Source organism: Camellia sinensis, chromosome 7 (assembly GCF_055761805.1).
Source record: "Camellia sinensis isolate YWXY chromosome 7, ASM5576180v1, whole genome shotgun sequence".
NCBI classification, from domain to species: Eukaryota; Viridiplantae; Streptophyta; class Magnoliopsida; order Ericales; family Theaceae; genus Camellia; species Camellia sinensis.
Genome location: NC_138967.1, coordinates 143,074,517 through 143,089,695, shown reverse-complemented (window position 1 = coordinate 143,089,695; position 15,179 = coordinate 143,074,517). Strand labels below are relative to the sequence as shown.

Sequence of the window (15,179 nt, the reverse complement as noted above, 5' to 3'; positions counted from 1 at the left end):
AGTGAACCCGAACTGAACTACTTAAGGCCTGATTCCCATCTTCTGGATACGTAGGCAATTTCATTCCGAAGTCTGACCGTAAACACCTATAAGTCAATTGTGTCCATATGTTTGATTAAGGTATCCTTGTCTGTTCGTTATTTGAAAAATCGGTTGTTATCCTTACCCCGAGAGAAGAGCTGAATACAGTGCTGAGCAGTGCTATTCAATCAAGGGGCAATTTTCCATTTCTGGATCCGGGGCTGTACATCTCGAGGATAGATTCCATGTGTATCAACTTGTGATCCTTATCGAAAATGGTTTTGAAAAGTTTTGATAAAAATTGATTTTGTTCAAATTAATCTTTTTTCAATTTAGACCATTTTTAGACCAAATGGAAAATTTTCAGTACCCACAACTTCAATTTCATTGATTTCAATACAAAGTTCTCCAACCCTTGATACACATCAAAGTTGCTTTTATTACATTAAAAAAGAAAACTTGAAAAGTAAGATCAAAGCAATAAGCTTGGGGCATAGATGAGTTAGGATTTCCTAAATTTCTCCAAAATAAAATATTTAGGTGGTGACTCTCTGTATCTGGAAAAGTAGTCCAATTTTGACATTATTTGATTTAAAATCGATTTTCCAAAAGATTTGCCGGATTTGGACTCTTTGGTGATTATCAATTTCACATTGCACTTGTAAGATTAAATTCAGAACCGCGGGAGTCCGAACTGTGAGGCCTTTCTTTCAAACCTTTCCGAAAGGAAGGCGCGAAAAAGGTGACTCCACAGTTTCATATTTATTTATTTTGTCGTTATATCCATGCTTTGCATCTATGTTCCACGGATCTTGATTTGGCTAAGTTTGCATTTGTGGATTTAATAAATTCCTATGTGATTATGTGCGCTACCTCATTTTCTTGAGATGATTCACATGTCATATCTTAGAAGCCGAATCTTTAGTTGCATCTCATGAGTGAATTACATTAGGATTTTGTATATAAGATCATGCATGTTTTACTAACTTTGTTTTGTAGCTGTTTGAGGGACGTCGGTAAATATGTAAGTTTTTATGCTTTAGCATCCCGTTTGTGTGCGTTCTTCTTATTATGTTTAAGCATCCTACCATGTGGTTACTTGCTTACTTGATATAATTGTATGAATGCCAGTGGATGGAGGTTATGTCGCTTAATTTGGAATAGTGTTGATTTTCATGTTTGTAAACTCAATTTATTTGGGTTGTACTTCTCCAAAACTCTTTCAAAACTACATGAAATCAAATTATTCCAAAATAAATGACATAATCTATACTTGTATGCTTCACATAGTAATTTTTAGGATTTATTAAATAATCGAAATATGAACATATAAAATAAATAAAATTCATATCATGGTTTAGTAAAGGCCGATCTTTTGATCGGGTGAGTGGGGGTGCTCAATTAATGACCTTCTCCTCTTATACCTAAGGTTCCGAACTGAGACAACTTTGGTTATGATGAACAGTGGCCTTGGCACGAGTCATGGGTTTCCTAATTTTTCAAAAATATTAGGTGGCGACTTTGAGATCTGTTGACTCAGTCCATTTCTAGCAAAAGATTTTGCAATAAAATGAATTTTCTAAAAGTTTCCAAATATGGACTCTCATCTATGTTTCACATTGCACTAGTGAGACTAGATCAAAGAGATCTCGGGAGTCTGAACTGTTTAACGCGCACGGGTACCCCGGGTATGTTACAAAAACCTACACACATATGAGTTTATGTGAGTCACCCACTATATCAGAGATTTAGAAGAAAATTTAGTCTTCGTTTGGGAAGAGCTAAAATAGCATGGCTTTTTGACTTTTTAACTATTTTAACCTGATTTTTTTAGCCTTGTTTGGTTTTTATTTTTGGTTTTTTGACTTTCGTGAGAAAAAAACGTAATGATTATGATTTAGACGTGACATTTTATTTTATTAATTTATGTAGTCAATTTTATATTTTAAGGTTTTTTTTTAGTCAAATGCCAAAACGAAACATAACTTTAGTAAATTATTTAAAATCCATACCATTTTTCAATTGCTAATATAAATAACAGTTGGGACATCACTCTTTTCTAATCATTGAGAAACAACAATGTCCACCAAAGAAGACACCATGATGAAACAGAGCATACCCAACAACAAGAAGAAAAACTCCATCCCAAAAGAACTTCCAGCCCAAATCATCCTCGAAATCCTCTCCAGACTCCCCATCAAAACCCTCTTCCTTTGCCAACTCGTTTCCAAACACTGGCTTTCTCTCACCTCAAACCCTCACTTCGTCAATCTCCATCTCTCAAGATCACCAGTCAGCCTCTTGCTCAAACCCTTCTACCGTAACTGCGGATCGAACCAACTCCGCTTGGTTGACCTCCAAACCCTCCATAAAATCCGTCCCCGCGAAGCCCAATTGAAACTCAACCCCAAAATTAACTTCCCACTTCTTGGACACCAAATAGTTAACTCCTGCAATGGTTTGCTTTGCTTGTGTAATGATAACTCTGAAATTTTTGTATGCAATCCAATTCTGGGTGACTACATTACCTTACCATGTCCAATATATGATCGAATTTACTATGATCGTACCATCAATGCTTTCAATTTTAATCCTAAGACTAAAAAATACAAGGTGATGCAGTTTGTTCTTCAACGGGTTGTTGAGTCTTTTGATCCCATTATTGAGTTTTGTACTTATCGTGATGAGGCAAAGGCTAAGATTTACACAATTGGTGAAGGGTTGTGGAGAAACATAGGGAGTGCTCTTTACTAATTGACAAATCGCTCATTCAATTCTTTCGTGAATGGAGCTATTCATTGGCTTAATTGTGCAGGTGATAGTCCCGACTTTGTTGTTTTGATTTTGGCAGCGAGCTATTTCGGGTTATCCCTAAACCTCCTGAATTTGGTCTGCATATGAAGTTTCCTGATCATATTCGCCTGGGTGTGCTACAAGATTGTCTCTCCATTTGTGATTTTTTTAGTCCTCTTCGTATTGAGATATGGTTAATGAAAGATTATGGGATTAAGGAGTCTTGGAGCAAAGAGTTGGTATTTGACAGTGCATTGGTAAGAGCGGGAATTGGGGCTCTTATAAGCCAATTATGATGTTAAAGAGTGGGGAAATCTTGATGCTTGTTAACAAGGATATTCTCATGTTGTATAATCCTAAGTTGGATAGTTTTAAGAAGCTAAATATTTATGGGATCAAATCAGAATTTTATGGGATTGCTCATATTCTGAGCTTTGTTTCCCTCAAGGATGTTTCCAAAGGTGAAAGCTTGATGGTACATTTCTCTCTTTTTTTTTTTTTTTTTTTTTTTTTTTTGTTTTGTTTTGTTTTGTGAAGGTAAATTTTTGAAATCAAAATTTGAGAATGTTTGTGTTCTTTTTTAAATTTGTTTGTTCCATATTTTTGTTGTCTAGTATTTTAACTTTGTTGAAATTTTTGTCTTGAACAAAATTGGCTAATGTGTTTTCTAAGATTCTGTATTACTTCCTCACTCAAAAGATATGCGGCTTTTAATTCTGCTTAAAAATGTTGGAGATATGGCACAATTTCTTGAGGCCTAATGCTTTTATGTTATTTGTTGATGAATATGTTTTTGAAGAATTTGTGACAAATTGTTAGGATGGTGTCTTAAAGTTAGAGCCTAAGAGGCCTTTTTGCAAGCAATAGAGAACACAAACCTAATATTTGAGGAAAGGCCAAATTAGATTCTTGCTTTTTGTTTTGTTACCTTTAAAGGAATCCAATGGTAATGCTCCTCAACCTAATTATTTTTTTGTGGTTCTAAACCCATATATATATATATATATATATAATAGCGTTTTCGGGTGTTTCTCTGAGAACTCGTTTACGTAAAAAGGAATGAAGCTTGAAAGAGTTTGGAGCCACACTTTACCATCATGTTCTTCACCATAGTGAAATATTCTCATTGTCTTTGCTCATAGATGTAGGTTTTTGACAGAACCATGCAAAGTCTCTTTGCCTCATGTATGCATTTTGCAACATTTCTCTAGATTCATAGTTTATCTCTGTTTTGCATTGCAACAAAACTGTTTTTATTTATTTATTCATAAATTTTTGTACTCATAGTATATCCCTGGTTTTGATTTTTTGTTGTTGTTGTTGTTGTTATGTGTTTGTCCCTTTTCCTTATACCCACAAAATATCAACTATGGCATGCTAAACAACTATTTTGCATGCTGTGCTTATTGTTCCACCATTTGAAGAGGAAGAAACAAAACAAACCTCAATTTTGGATAACTGTTTATTGAACAAGGTCTTGTAACTCTTGTTGCAGTAAAAACCATTGTATGGGTGCAGAGTAGTTTCACATTTTGCATGCAAATTGTGGAAACTAATCTGATTGAATGAAGTGGTCGATTGATCTTGATATGATACTTTAAGAAGCGATGGAGAACCTGTCACAGATTTGCAAAATGATTATTCATATTATTGGGGATTAATAGGGAACTATGACTAAGTGTAAAGCATACATATGTTGCAATTGCACTTCCCTTTTCATAAACACTTGATTGTGAAACCCGGTGTTGTAGCATATGGCTGATTCTCAAAAAAGTGATGGCATTTTTGGGAGAAAATAACAACTTGTCCTCACTATCTGTCAGAAATGGTTTTAGGAAAAAACTAGGAAAAAAAAAGGATTTTTTCTCAACTTTGGTCTATTTTTTAGGTGGGTCTAAGTGGTAACGCGTTCTATGTCGCGTTATGATTTACGTAGTATATTTGGTTGCTCAAAACCATTATTGGGCGAATGAGAAATTGAAGCCAAAGTGAGCTCCATGGAAATGGAGTTTTTGGTGGAAATTCCTTAAGGTTTGAATAAAGGCTTGTTCCATATTGGTTTGGTGGGAAAACATTTATGGGTTTATAAAGCTTGGGATTGTAACTTGGAGAGGGCCCCAAGGGGCACCCCAAGTTTGTAGAAGGGAGAGGTGTAGACCGCCCGGAACTTTGCTCCGCGCGCGAGGGCGTGAATTGTGGTTCTAGCTACTGTAGTTCGGACTCCTGTCATGGTTCTGAATCTAATCTCACAAAATGCAATGTAAGACTGATAAATCACCAAAAAGTCCAAATCCGGCAAATCGTTTTGGAAAATCAATTTTAATCAAAAAGCGCCAAACATGGACTGCTTTGCCAGATTTCAGAGTCCCCACCTAAATATTTTATTTTGGGAAATTTAGGAAACCTTGACTCGTGCCTAAGGCCATGTGTCCGTCATCACCAAAGTTGCCTCGCTTGGGAAGTTGGGTACGAGAGGAGAAGGTCATGCAATGAGCACCCCCGCTCGTCCGATCAAAGATCGGCCTTTACTAACATGATATGTTGTTTTTATAAACACATGTATTCTTATTCCGGTTATTAGTTTAGAATTACTATGTGATGCGCACAGCATACAAGTATAGACCAAATCGCTCAAGTTGGAACAAAACATCTCATGTTCGTTTGTTTGAAAATGGTTTGAAGGTGCTACTCGCAAGTAGGCTAAGACACGGATTTGCCACCCTCAAGTGGGCTTAAAACATGATGATTTGCCACTTCAAGTGAGCTTAAAACTCACATTTTTATGAATTTGTTCCAATTCAAGCAATGAAGCCTTCATCCACAGACATTCATACAGTTAATCAATTAAGCAGTTAGCCTCATGGCAAGCATGCTATCATGGCAACACTTACACACATTCAAGATGCTAAAGCGTAAAAGCTTACTTAGTACTCCGAGCCAAAAAAGAAGCTAGTTAGTAATCAATGCATGATCCTAGCTATGTCAAGATGCCTAATGCAACACATGCAAAAATGCAACTAAAATAGGCTCGGTTATTCTAAGATGTCATGTGAAATGTAACTTGATAACATGTATTCAAATTGGTATTGAAATACAATGCAGTTTGTATGATGCGCCGAGCCCGGTGCATGCAAAACATATGAATGATGCACGCATGCGAAGCATAAGGATGCTAATTGAAACATGACCTAAAACTAACCATCGAAAGGGGTTAAGTAAAAGGGAGAAAGACGTGGGGTTGGAAGACATGCATCACACATATGCACACTTATTACAACATTTGTGCCCTCTCGACGGAGGGTCCGAATAATAAGCTAAGCTAGCTAAGCTAAGCTAATTAATTACAAACCAAATTAAAACTAGCTATACTAAGCTAATTATAATATTACAAAACCAATCAAATGACTAATTTACACGAATTAATCATGAGTACCGAAATGGCCTCGCAGGCAAGGAAGTGATGCATGCTCGGTCGGCTTCCCTCGGAAATCCACAACCACACCTCATGTGGCCTCTGTTTGCACTCTTTTGGACTTCTGAAAATTGTGCCAACTTCCAAGGTACTTCTGACCCACCTTACGAACATGCTGAGGGGTGGTCGACCAAGAGGAATGACCATCGGCCAAAGAAAATGGCTATCGGCCAAAGATAATGGCTATCGGCCAATTTTGATAGCCAATCGGCAGACTTTAATGGCCGGTCGGCCCCTACTTCCTGCAAATTCTCCTTTTGCTGCAACAGAGCACTAACAGAGGCATGTCAGTGTATTTGCAAGAAAATGTGTGTGTAACCACACTCCTTATCATGTTTAAAGCTCAAAGGAATGTAGTGCTCGACTCTAGAGCCATCAATCACGCATCTCAATGCATGATGGCCAAAGAGACCGAGTTGCACAAATCAATGTCAAATGAATGCACGAATAACACATAAAAGCCTCCGCCTCTATCATGCATGATCAAGAGGGTCGGCGACTGAGAAATGAGGCACGTTTCATCCCTTTGAGTATGAAACGTGAGACATTCCTCGTGTTTGGATTGACGTCCAACTTCAAACACAATGCAAAGCATACAACATTCTAAACACAATGTAATACATGCACACGCAATGCAACGCAACATGATCAACCTATCAATGCTAATGGCATGCATACACAATGCAATGCAACATAAGCATGCAAACAACATGCTAGCCTACCAATGCTAGAATGGCATGCACAAGATTCCAACACATGAAAAATGCATGCATGGCAAGTTAGAACCTTAAGGCATCAAAGCTAGTAAAGAGTAACATACAAGAGGCATGTGAAACAATGCTCAATGGACTTAAACCGAATATGAACAAACCTCAATCATGCCCAAAACAGTGGCCAAAATGCTATGAAATGATGGCATGAAAGCAAGAAAATGCATGCACATGCATTGGCCCATTAACTAAGCATAAGAGCACGACTCTCAAAAGCGCTCAAGGAGTGACAAATGTGGAAGCGTGACAACACCATAAGCTCTGAAATCATGTATGAAATGATGCCGAATCATTCAAACAGCTCAAAGATAACATGCTAGAAGGCTTAAAGCTTGAAACTAACATAGGCACTTGCACTACAGCTATACAAGGCAAGCCCCAAAAAGCTAAGATGATCCAAAACAGTCCTAAAACATGTCAAAACAATGCTAGAAACATGCATGTAATAGAGCCAAGGCAAGCTAGCATGAAGGCATGAAGTATGGAGTATACAAGGCCAAAGAGGAAGGTTACACTACACCCACCAAGACCAAGCATGAGATGACTTTACCAACAAAAATCAGAGTTATATCATAGCAAAATAGGACCAAATACACACTGAAATGGTGTCCCAAAAAACTAGGCAAGATGGCATACGCATTGGCTCATTTTCAAGGCATAAAGAACCAACCCTCCGAAGCATTGAAAGAGTGAAAGATGTAAGTGTATGGCCACACTACATGTATTGAAATCACATATCAAATGATGCCAAATCATGAAAATGGCCCAGGCAATGCATGCTAGTAACTTGGAAACTCAAAGCTAGTGACCTAGAATGCACTATGGCTATACAAAGGAAGGCATGCATGACCCAAAACACTTAAATCAGACCTAGAGCATGCTAAAACATGGACAAAAGCTTGCTGGAGTAGAGCCAAAAACATGCTAGAATGATGGTCCAAAGCATGATGCATGTTAGGCTAGTGAGAGGATTTGCACTACAAGTGCAAGAAGCATCCATGATTGATCAAACTAAGCCAAAACAGAGTTATGGCATGCTAAAATAAGGCCTAATACATGCTGAGATGGAGACAAAACAAGCTTAACAAATATGCTACTTTGATGAGCCATCAACACAAACATGCAAGACACAAGGAGAGGGGATAACCCCCCCTATTTGGGACCTCAAAACTACCTTTCCACCACTGAAATTCTTCTGAGTTTCAGTGGTGAAAAGGCCAAAAGAAGGTGGTCCCAATAGCTAAAAAAGATGAAAGCCCAAAAAGGGGATAGACCACCCCCAACACCAACGAGACCTTAAACAAACATCTTAAACATTTAAAATTAGAGCTTTTTGCAGTTTAAAGTTAGGCCTAAATCAGCATGCAAATAGGGCCAAAGACTTAAACAAAATAAAACTTTAAGGGGTTAGAAACTCACCCTTGTAGAACAACTTCAAGGAAGCAACTCCAACAACCTTTTTGGATCAAAAGCAGTCCAAAAACACCAAAACCAACTTCAAGGTGCCTCAGCAACAAGAGTGTGGTGTTTCACTAGGTGTTTGTGTGCAAAAGTGTGCAGAAAAGGCACTTTTGAGCACAAACAAGCACAAACATATAGAGAGAGAGGAAGAAATATAGAAAGATAGATATATATGTTTTGTATATCAAATTTTTAGAACCTCTGGAAAGGGAGAGTGGTCTCCCTTCTTATAGAAATTAAAATCTCAAGCTTGTTGAACAAGCTTGAGGCTTGTTACAATCCCTCCATACACGTGTATGGAGGATGAAATCTGTGCTCACCAGCTGTCACAGCTGGCACAAAAATATCTGCAAAAGCAAATAAAAAAACCTCGGCCAAAAGATATGGTCGACCAACCAAAAAGGGTGCTGACCGGCCACCACTTATGGCCGATATAGAGAAAACATGGCCGATAAGCACAAGGCTTGGCCGATGGGTTGTAGGGAGGCCCACAAGCCAACCCCCTTCTCTCAAAAACAAAACCACAAGCTCTTGGTCCACAACCAAGTACAAAATAGACAAGTTGAGAGGCCTCAAGGCAAGGCGCGCGGCCAAGACCTTTAGAAACTCAAAATGAACACGAGCATGGATGATCATCGAGTGTTCAAACGATGACGTCCAAGTCTTGAGGACGATCAAAAATGGGGTGTCTACAGCTGCCCTTCTTTGATAGAACTCGAAAGTCATAAGATGGCGGGAATGAATGTCAAAGCCCAAAGACGACCCATTTTTGACAAGGCTGAAGACTTAGACAAACATATAAGATAACAATGAGATGCGCTCGCAGGCGGGGGCAAGATGGAAAAGGCATGCGTGATGCGGAACATAACTTATGATTATGCAAAGAGGGCTGTAATGAAGCATTCATGCAAAATAAATACAAGATTGTAAGCAAGCACACAAGAAACAACAGTCTCACACATTCCAACAGAAATGATGTATACAATTCTCACTGCGTCTCACGCGGAGAAGGCTAAAAGCGACTATCGAGAACACCTAGAATCTGAAACAAAACACCTCCCAGCGTATCAAACGCAAAAGGAGAAGAACTGTGCAAGAAAGTGCAGTCATCCAAACGCGTGCCAAGCGCGAGAGGGGAAAGGTACTTCCAAACGCATGCCAAACGCGAATGGAGAAAGGTTGCGCAAGAAAGCGCGATGCACTAGACAATGTGAATACGTCCAAACGTGGCACACGCGAGTGGAGAAGGGTACGTCCAAACGCGACACACGCGAGTGGAGAAAGGTTGCGCAAGAAAGTGCGATGCACTAGACATTGCGAATATGTCCAAACACGGCACACGCGAGTGGAGAAAGGTTGCGCAAGAAAGCGCGATGCACTAGACAGTGCGAATACATCCAAACGCGGCACACGCGAGTGGAGAAAGGTGGCAGTCAAATTGAACCAGAACTTCTCTTGAATGAACTGTACATACAATATCGTGCCTGTACAAAAGAGAGATTTTGACAAGTACAATATAATAGAAACACATGATCAACGTTATATCAAGATACAATTTCAATATAAGATGAACGCGTGTACATAGGATGCCGATGGAAAGGTGCATAGCAATGCAAGTGAAACGTGCATAACAATGCAACTAGAACGTGCGTCAGAACGCAAGTAAAGAGGTGCATAACAATGCAAGTAACGTGCGCGACAACGCAAGTGAGGTGTGCATAACAATGCAACGAGTGTGCGCGACAACGCAAGGGGTGTGCATAACAATGCAACGAAGTTGCGCGACAATGCAAGGGGTGTGCATAACAATGCGGCGAAGGTGCGCGACAACGCAAGGGGTGTGCATAACAATGCAATGAAGGTGCGTGACAACGCAAGGGGTGTGCATAACAATGCAACGAAGGTGCACGACAACGCAAGTGGTGTGCATAACAATACAACGAAGGTGCGCGACAACACAAGGGGTGTGCATAACAATGCAACGAAGGGGTGTGCGACAACGCAAGTAAAGTGAAATGTATGCTCCATGCAACATTATGATGCATATTCTATGCAAGAGGCAGAAATGCATCTTCTATGCAAAACAACAAAAAATGCATGTTCGATACAACATGCATGCTCTATGCAATGTAATCGTGGATACACATCCAATACAACATGCATACGCTCTACAAGCGTGATGATGCAAATTCTAGGCGACGACGTAAAATGCATGTTCTATGCAACGACATAGGGATGCACATATTCAATGTAAGCATGGTAAAGGCATGTTCTTCGCAATGTTGAGATACAATCTCAAAACGAGATGAGGCATGCCCAATGTAAAAGTGAAAAGGCGTATAACAAATGCGCACCTTGCAAACATGACAAAACACTGTAATGCAACATATTCAAAAGCAATTTTCAAATCTTGCAATATACAAAAGGATACGAAAAAGGATACACCTCGTGCGTATCGAGTGCCACATATGGAAGACACGGTTCGAGGTCACCACGGAGACCGCTTAAGCTTCAAAAGTGTATTTTCTTGCACTTTATTGAGAGATGAGGGTACTAATCAACAGAAATACCCCCCAAAAAAAAGGCATTACAGGTCCATCGGCCACAAGGGGGAGCCATCGGCCATCCATCGGCCATCAAACAAGCTTATCGGCCAACAATTTGGCCAATCGGCCAAAAGTGGCAGATTCGGGACAATTTTGTCCATTTGCCTTGGGTCTTTAAGTATAGGGTTCCAAACATCATTTCCTCACTTCTCCCTAGCCGAAATTCATCCCTCTATCACTCTAGACCTTTTTCCTCCCTTCGATCCGAGCTTTTCCTCTATTTTCGATCATCCCACAACTTTCGATACGTAAAACCCTCATTGTTTCGAATACTTTAAACCGATTGGAAAGTGTATCCGGTGCCTCATTCTTGATTTCCGTCACTTGGGGTTTGTTTTCCCCAAGTTATCCTTGATCTTCGTGCCTTCTTCCGCACTTTGACCTTTTCTTCCATTTTTTACCCCTTGGGGTTGACTTTTTGGATTCTTGCCCATTTTCCATACCTTCGACCATTTTCTCACCCTTCTCGAGATGGCGGATGATATTCCACATGGTGGGGCTCCTCTAGGGATGGAGATAGATCCGGAATTCAAGCTCTTGCTGCTCAGTGTTCGACCTTTCGACCTGGCGATGTACCAGCCCAAGGTACGTGTGTTGCCTCCCAACAGTATTCGCCAGTTCAGGAGCTTCGCGTGAGGTGCTCCGGAGGACCTCCTGTTATGTGAGTCGGGGTCACATCTATCCTATGGCGTCGCTGAGGAATACTCTTCCCCTCTATTTTCTGCAATGTAGGTCATATATCTTGGATAGCCAATATCACACTTTATCTGATTAACCCAAACACACTTGTATACTGCATGCCTAGTTCATTCTGAGCATATTCATACATGATACTACTGTTGACTCGAACGTACACATACATTGGATTTCTATAAAGTCTGAACACATTCAAACACTGTATTTCTGACACTGTTTCACATCTGTTTTTCTTGAACACAGGGAAATTCCCATGCCTTTCGAGGTTATGGGAACACCGTTGCCCGGGATTGGTACATGGAGCTACTCGATGAGGTTCGCCACATCGTCGACGGGGCCGGTTTCGGTATTTTCTGCATGGGACACTCGCGCCTCACTGCGAGTAGGCCTCTTCTAGGCGTGCTAGTGGAGAGGTGGTGGGACACCACCGATTCCTTCCACCTTTCCACGGCAGGGGAGATGACGATGACTCCTTTCGACTTCTCCATGCTCACCGGCATCGGAGTAGGGGGTGATCCGATCCCTTTTGACACCGACATGGGCGAGTGGGATGCTGCCCAGATCTTCTTACTTGGCACTCGCCCACCTCTCTCCTGGCCAGGGTTTGTGAGATATTCATGGTTTAAGGACCAGTTCAGAGTACAGATGCCGATGACCTGCGAGGAGGTCGAGCATTACAGTCGAGGGTTTCTTATGTTCTTACTGGGCACCACTCTCTTCGCCGATTGGGCGAACACTGTTGGCCTCTGTAGACGTGCCCGTGGGCCTCATGCTACAGTTCGGACTCGATTTGTGTCACGGTTCTTAATCTGAACCAAAGAGTCCAAATCTGGCAAATCGTTTTGAGAAACAGATTTTTGAAAAAGTAGTGCCAAACATGGACTGCTTTGCCAGATACAGAGTCGCCACCTAAATATTTTAAAATGGGGGAATTTAGGAAACCCTGACTCGGTGCCGAAGGCCACGTGTCCGTCATCACCAAAGTTGCCTCGGCTCGGGAACTTGGGTACGATCGGGGAAGGTCAGCTATGAGCACCCCCTCTCGCCCGGTCTGAAGACCGGCCTCTACTAACCGTGATATCCGTTTTTGAAAACTTTATGTATTCTTAAACCAATTGTTAGCCTAGAATTACTATGTTATGCGCGCAACAAACAAGTATAGACCAAATCACCCAAATTGGAACAAAACATTTCATGTTTGTTTTGAAAATGGTTTGCTACTCGCAAGTAGGTTAAAATGCAGATTTTGCCACCCTCAAGTGGGCTTTTAGAAAAGATGATTTTGCCACTATCTAGTGGGCTTAAAACTCACAGTTTTAATGCATTGTTCCAATTTAGGTAATTCAACCTCCATCCACAGGCATTCAAGCAGTTATATCACATAAGTAGCTAGCCTCATGGTAATCATACTGTCATGGCAACACTCACACGCATGCGATATGCTAAAGCATAAAAGCTTACCTAGTACTCCGAGCCAAAACAGAAACTAGTCAGTAATCATATGCATGATCCTAGTTCATGTTAAAAATGGCTAATGCAACACATGCAAAGATGCAATCTAAACAGGCTCGGCTAACCCTAAAATGGCATATGAAATGCTACAAGTAACATGTATTCAATTTGGAATTGAAAAGTACAATGTAGTTTGTATGATGTACCGAGCCCGGTGCATGTCAACAAATGCATGAATGCACGCATGCATAGCATAAGGTATGCTAAAATAAATGTGCCCTAATCTACCATCATAAGCAGGTAAATAAAAGGGAACAAAGAAGTGGAGGTTGGAAGACATGCACACCAGACACACACACTTATTACAAGTTTGCCCTCGCTCGGAGGGATCAAAAGAATAATACAGTCCGAATAATAAATCGACTATCCTAGCTAATTAATTATTACAGACCCTTAATTAATTAACAAAATAAATGCAGCAAGAAGGTGGCCGCAGCCCTGCCTTGGGATGCGTGAGTGATGCATGCTCGGATCCGTCTCGCCCGGAAAGCCCGTACCATAACACTACTGCCTCTGTTTTCACTGCCTTTTCTTCTCTGAAAACTTGTCAAAGTCCCAGAGAACCTTCTATGAGCATTGCAGAACATCATCGGCTGGGAGGAATGGCCACCGGCCGTGTACAATATCCATCGGCTGGAGATAAAGCTATCGGCACTGAATAAATGGCCGGTCGGCACTGAATGTTGCCGGTCGGCAGAAACTTCCTGCAGAAGACAGTTTTGACAGCAACAAAGGATAGGCAGTGTATGGCATGAAATTTCAAGCAAATGTGTGCACCAACACATCCCTTATCATGCTTTTGACTCAAAGGGGTATGTTCCTTGATTCTCGGACCACCAATTGCGCATTTCGATGCGTGATGGTCCAAGAAACCAAGTATGCGCTTTGATTTCAAATGTCATGCAAACCAAACAAACACATAAAGCCCAACCTCTATCACATGATCAAGAGGCAAGGCATGCATGCCAATGCAATGCAACCTAGGTAAGCAAGCTAAGGATGCAACATGCTATGCAACTACATGGCATACACAATGCTAACAACATAACATGCGCAACGCTTTGAAACATGGCATACACAATGCAAGATGGGCTTACACCAATACAAGTGGACCTCAGCCACACTCACATAGGAGGCCATAAGATGAAAATGAAGTGCCTCGAAATGCGTGCACACGGGCACGCAAACTGAGGCAATGGCATATGCAATGCAATGGCTAAAATGGCATATAGAATGCAACATGGACTTATACTAACATGAGAGAGCCTCAGCCGCACTCACATAAGAGGCCGATGGATGAAAATGAAGTGCCTCGAAATGCGTGCACACGGGCACGCAAACTGAGGCAATGGCATATGCAATGCAATGGCATGGAAAATGATATGCAAACATGCTAATGGGATTCCAGCACTGAAATGTGGGGGGAAACAGCCCCGAAATGAGGCGAAAGCACACCCGATGCATGGAATAGTCCCGAAACATGAATTTTGGCACCCGAAATGGCCTATAGCTATACCAAACATGCACAATATGGACATGCAATGAATAGACAGTAGCAAGGCAGCCCCAAAATAAGCATTTTTCCAGTTCAAAGCATGGCCAAACAGCAAACATGAATAGGGCAAAACTAGTATGCAAAAATGGCCCTAAATATGAGATTATGAAGCAACTCACAGCTGCTGACTCCAAATAGGTTAGAGCCCTTCAACAACATTGAAGAGGGGCCCAAAATATGCACATTTACAGAACTGTAAAAACCCCAAAAACAAACATAGGTATGGCTAAGCTCTTATGCAAGAAATGGGCCAAAAGGTGGCCAAAGAAGCAAGCATACAAAACATTCACCAA

General features: G+C 40.9%; 1 protein-coding gene across 1 annotated transcript; it reads left to right on the top strand.

Moving 5' to 3' along the window:
- Positions 1 to 2,100: 2,100 nt before the first annotated feature.
- LOC114300396 (F-box protein At5g65850-like) lies at positions 2,101 to 2,775 on the top strand. The gene has a single exon (XM_028245273.2). It carries the CDS (start codon positions 2,101 to 2,103, stop codon positions 2,773 to 2,775), a length of 675 nt encoding a protein of 224 aa, XP_028101074.2.
- The last annotated feature ends 12,404 nt before the right edge of the window (positions 2,776 to 15,179 follow it).

Coding starts and splice junctions, on each gene's coding strand:
- LOC114300396 (XM_028245273.2), top strand. CDS start 2,101: ATGTCCACCAAAGAAGACACCATGATGAAACAGAGCATACCCAACAAC.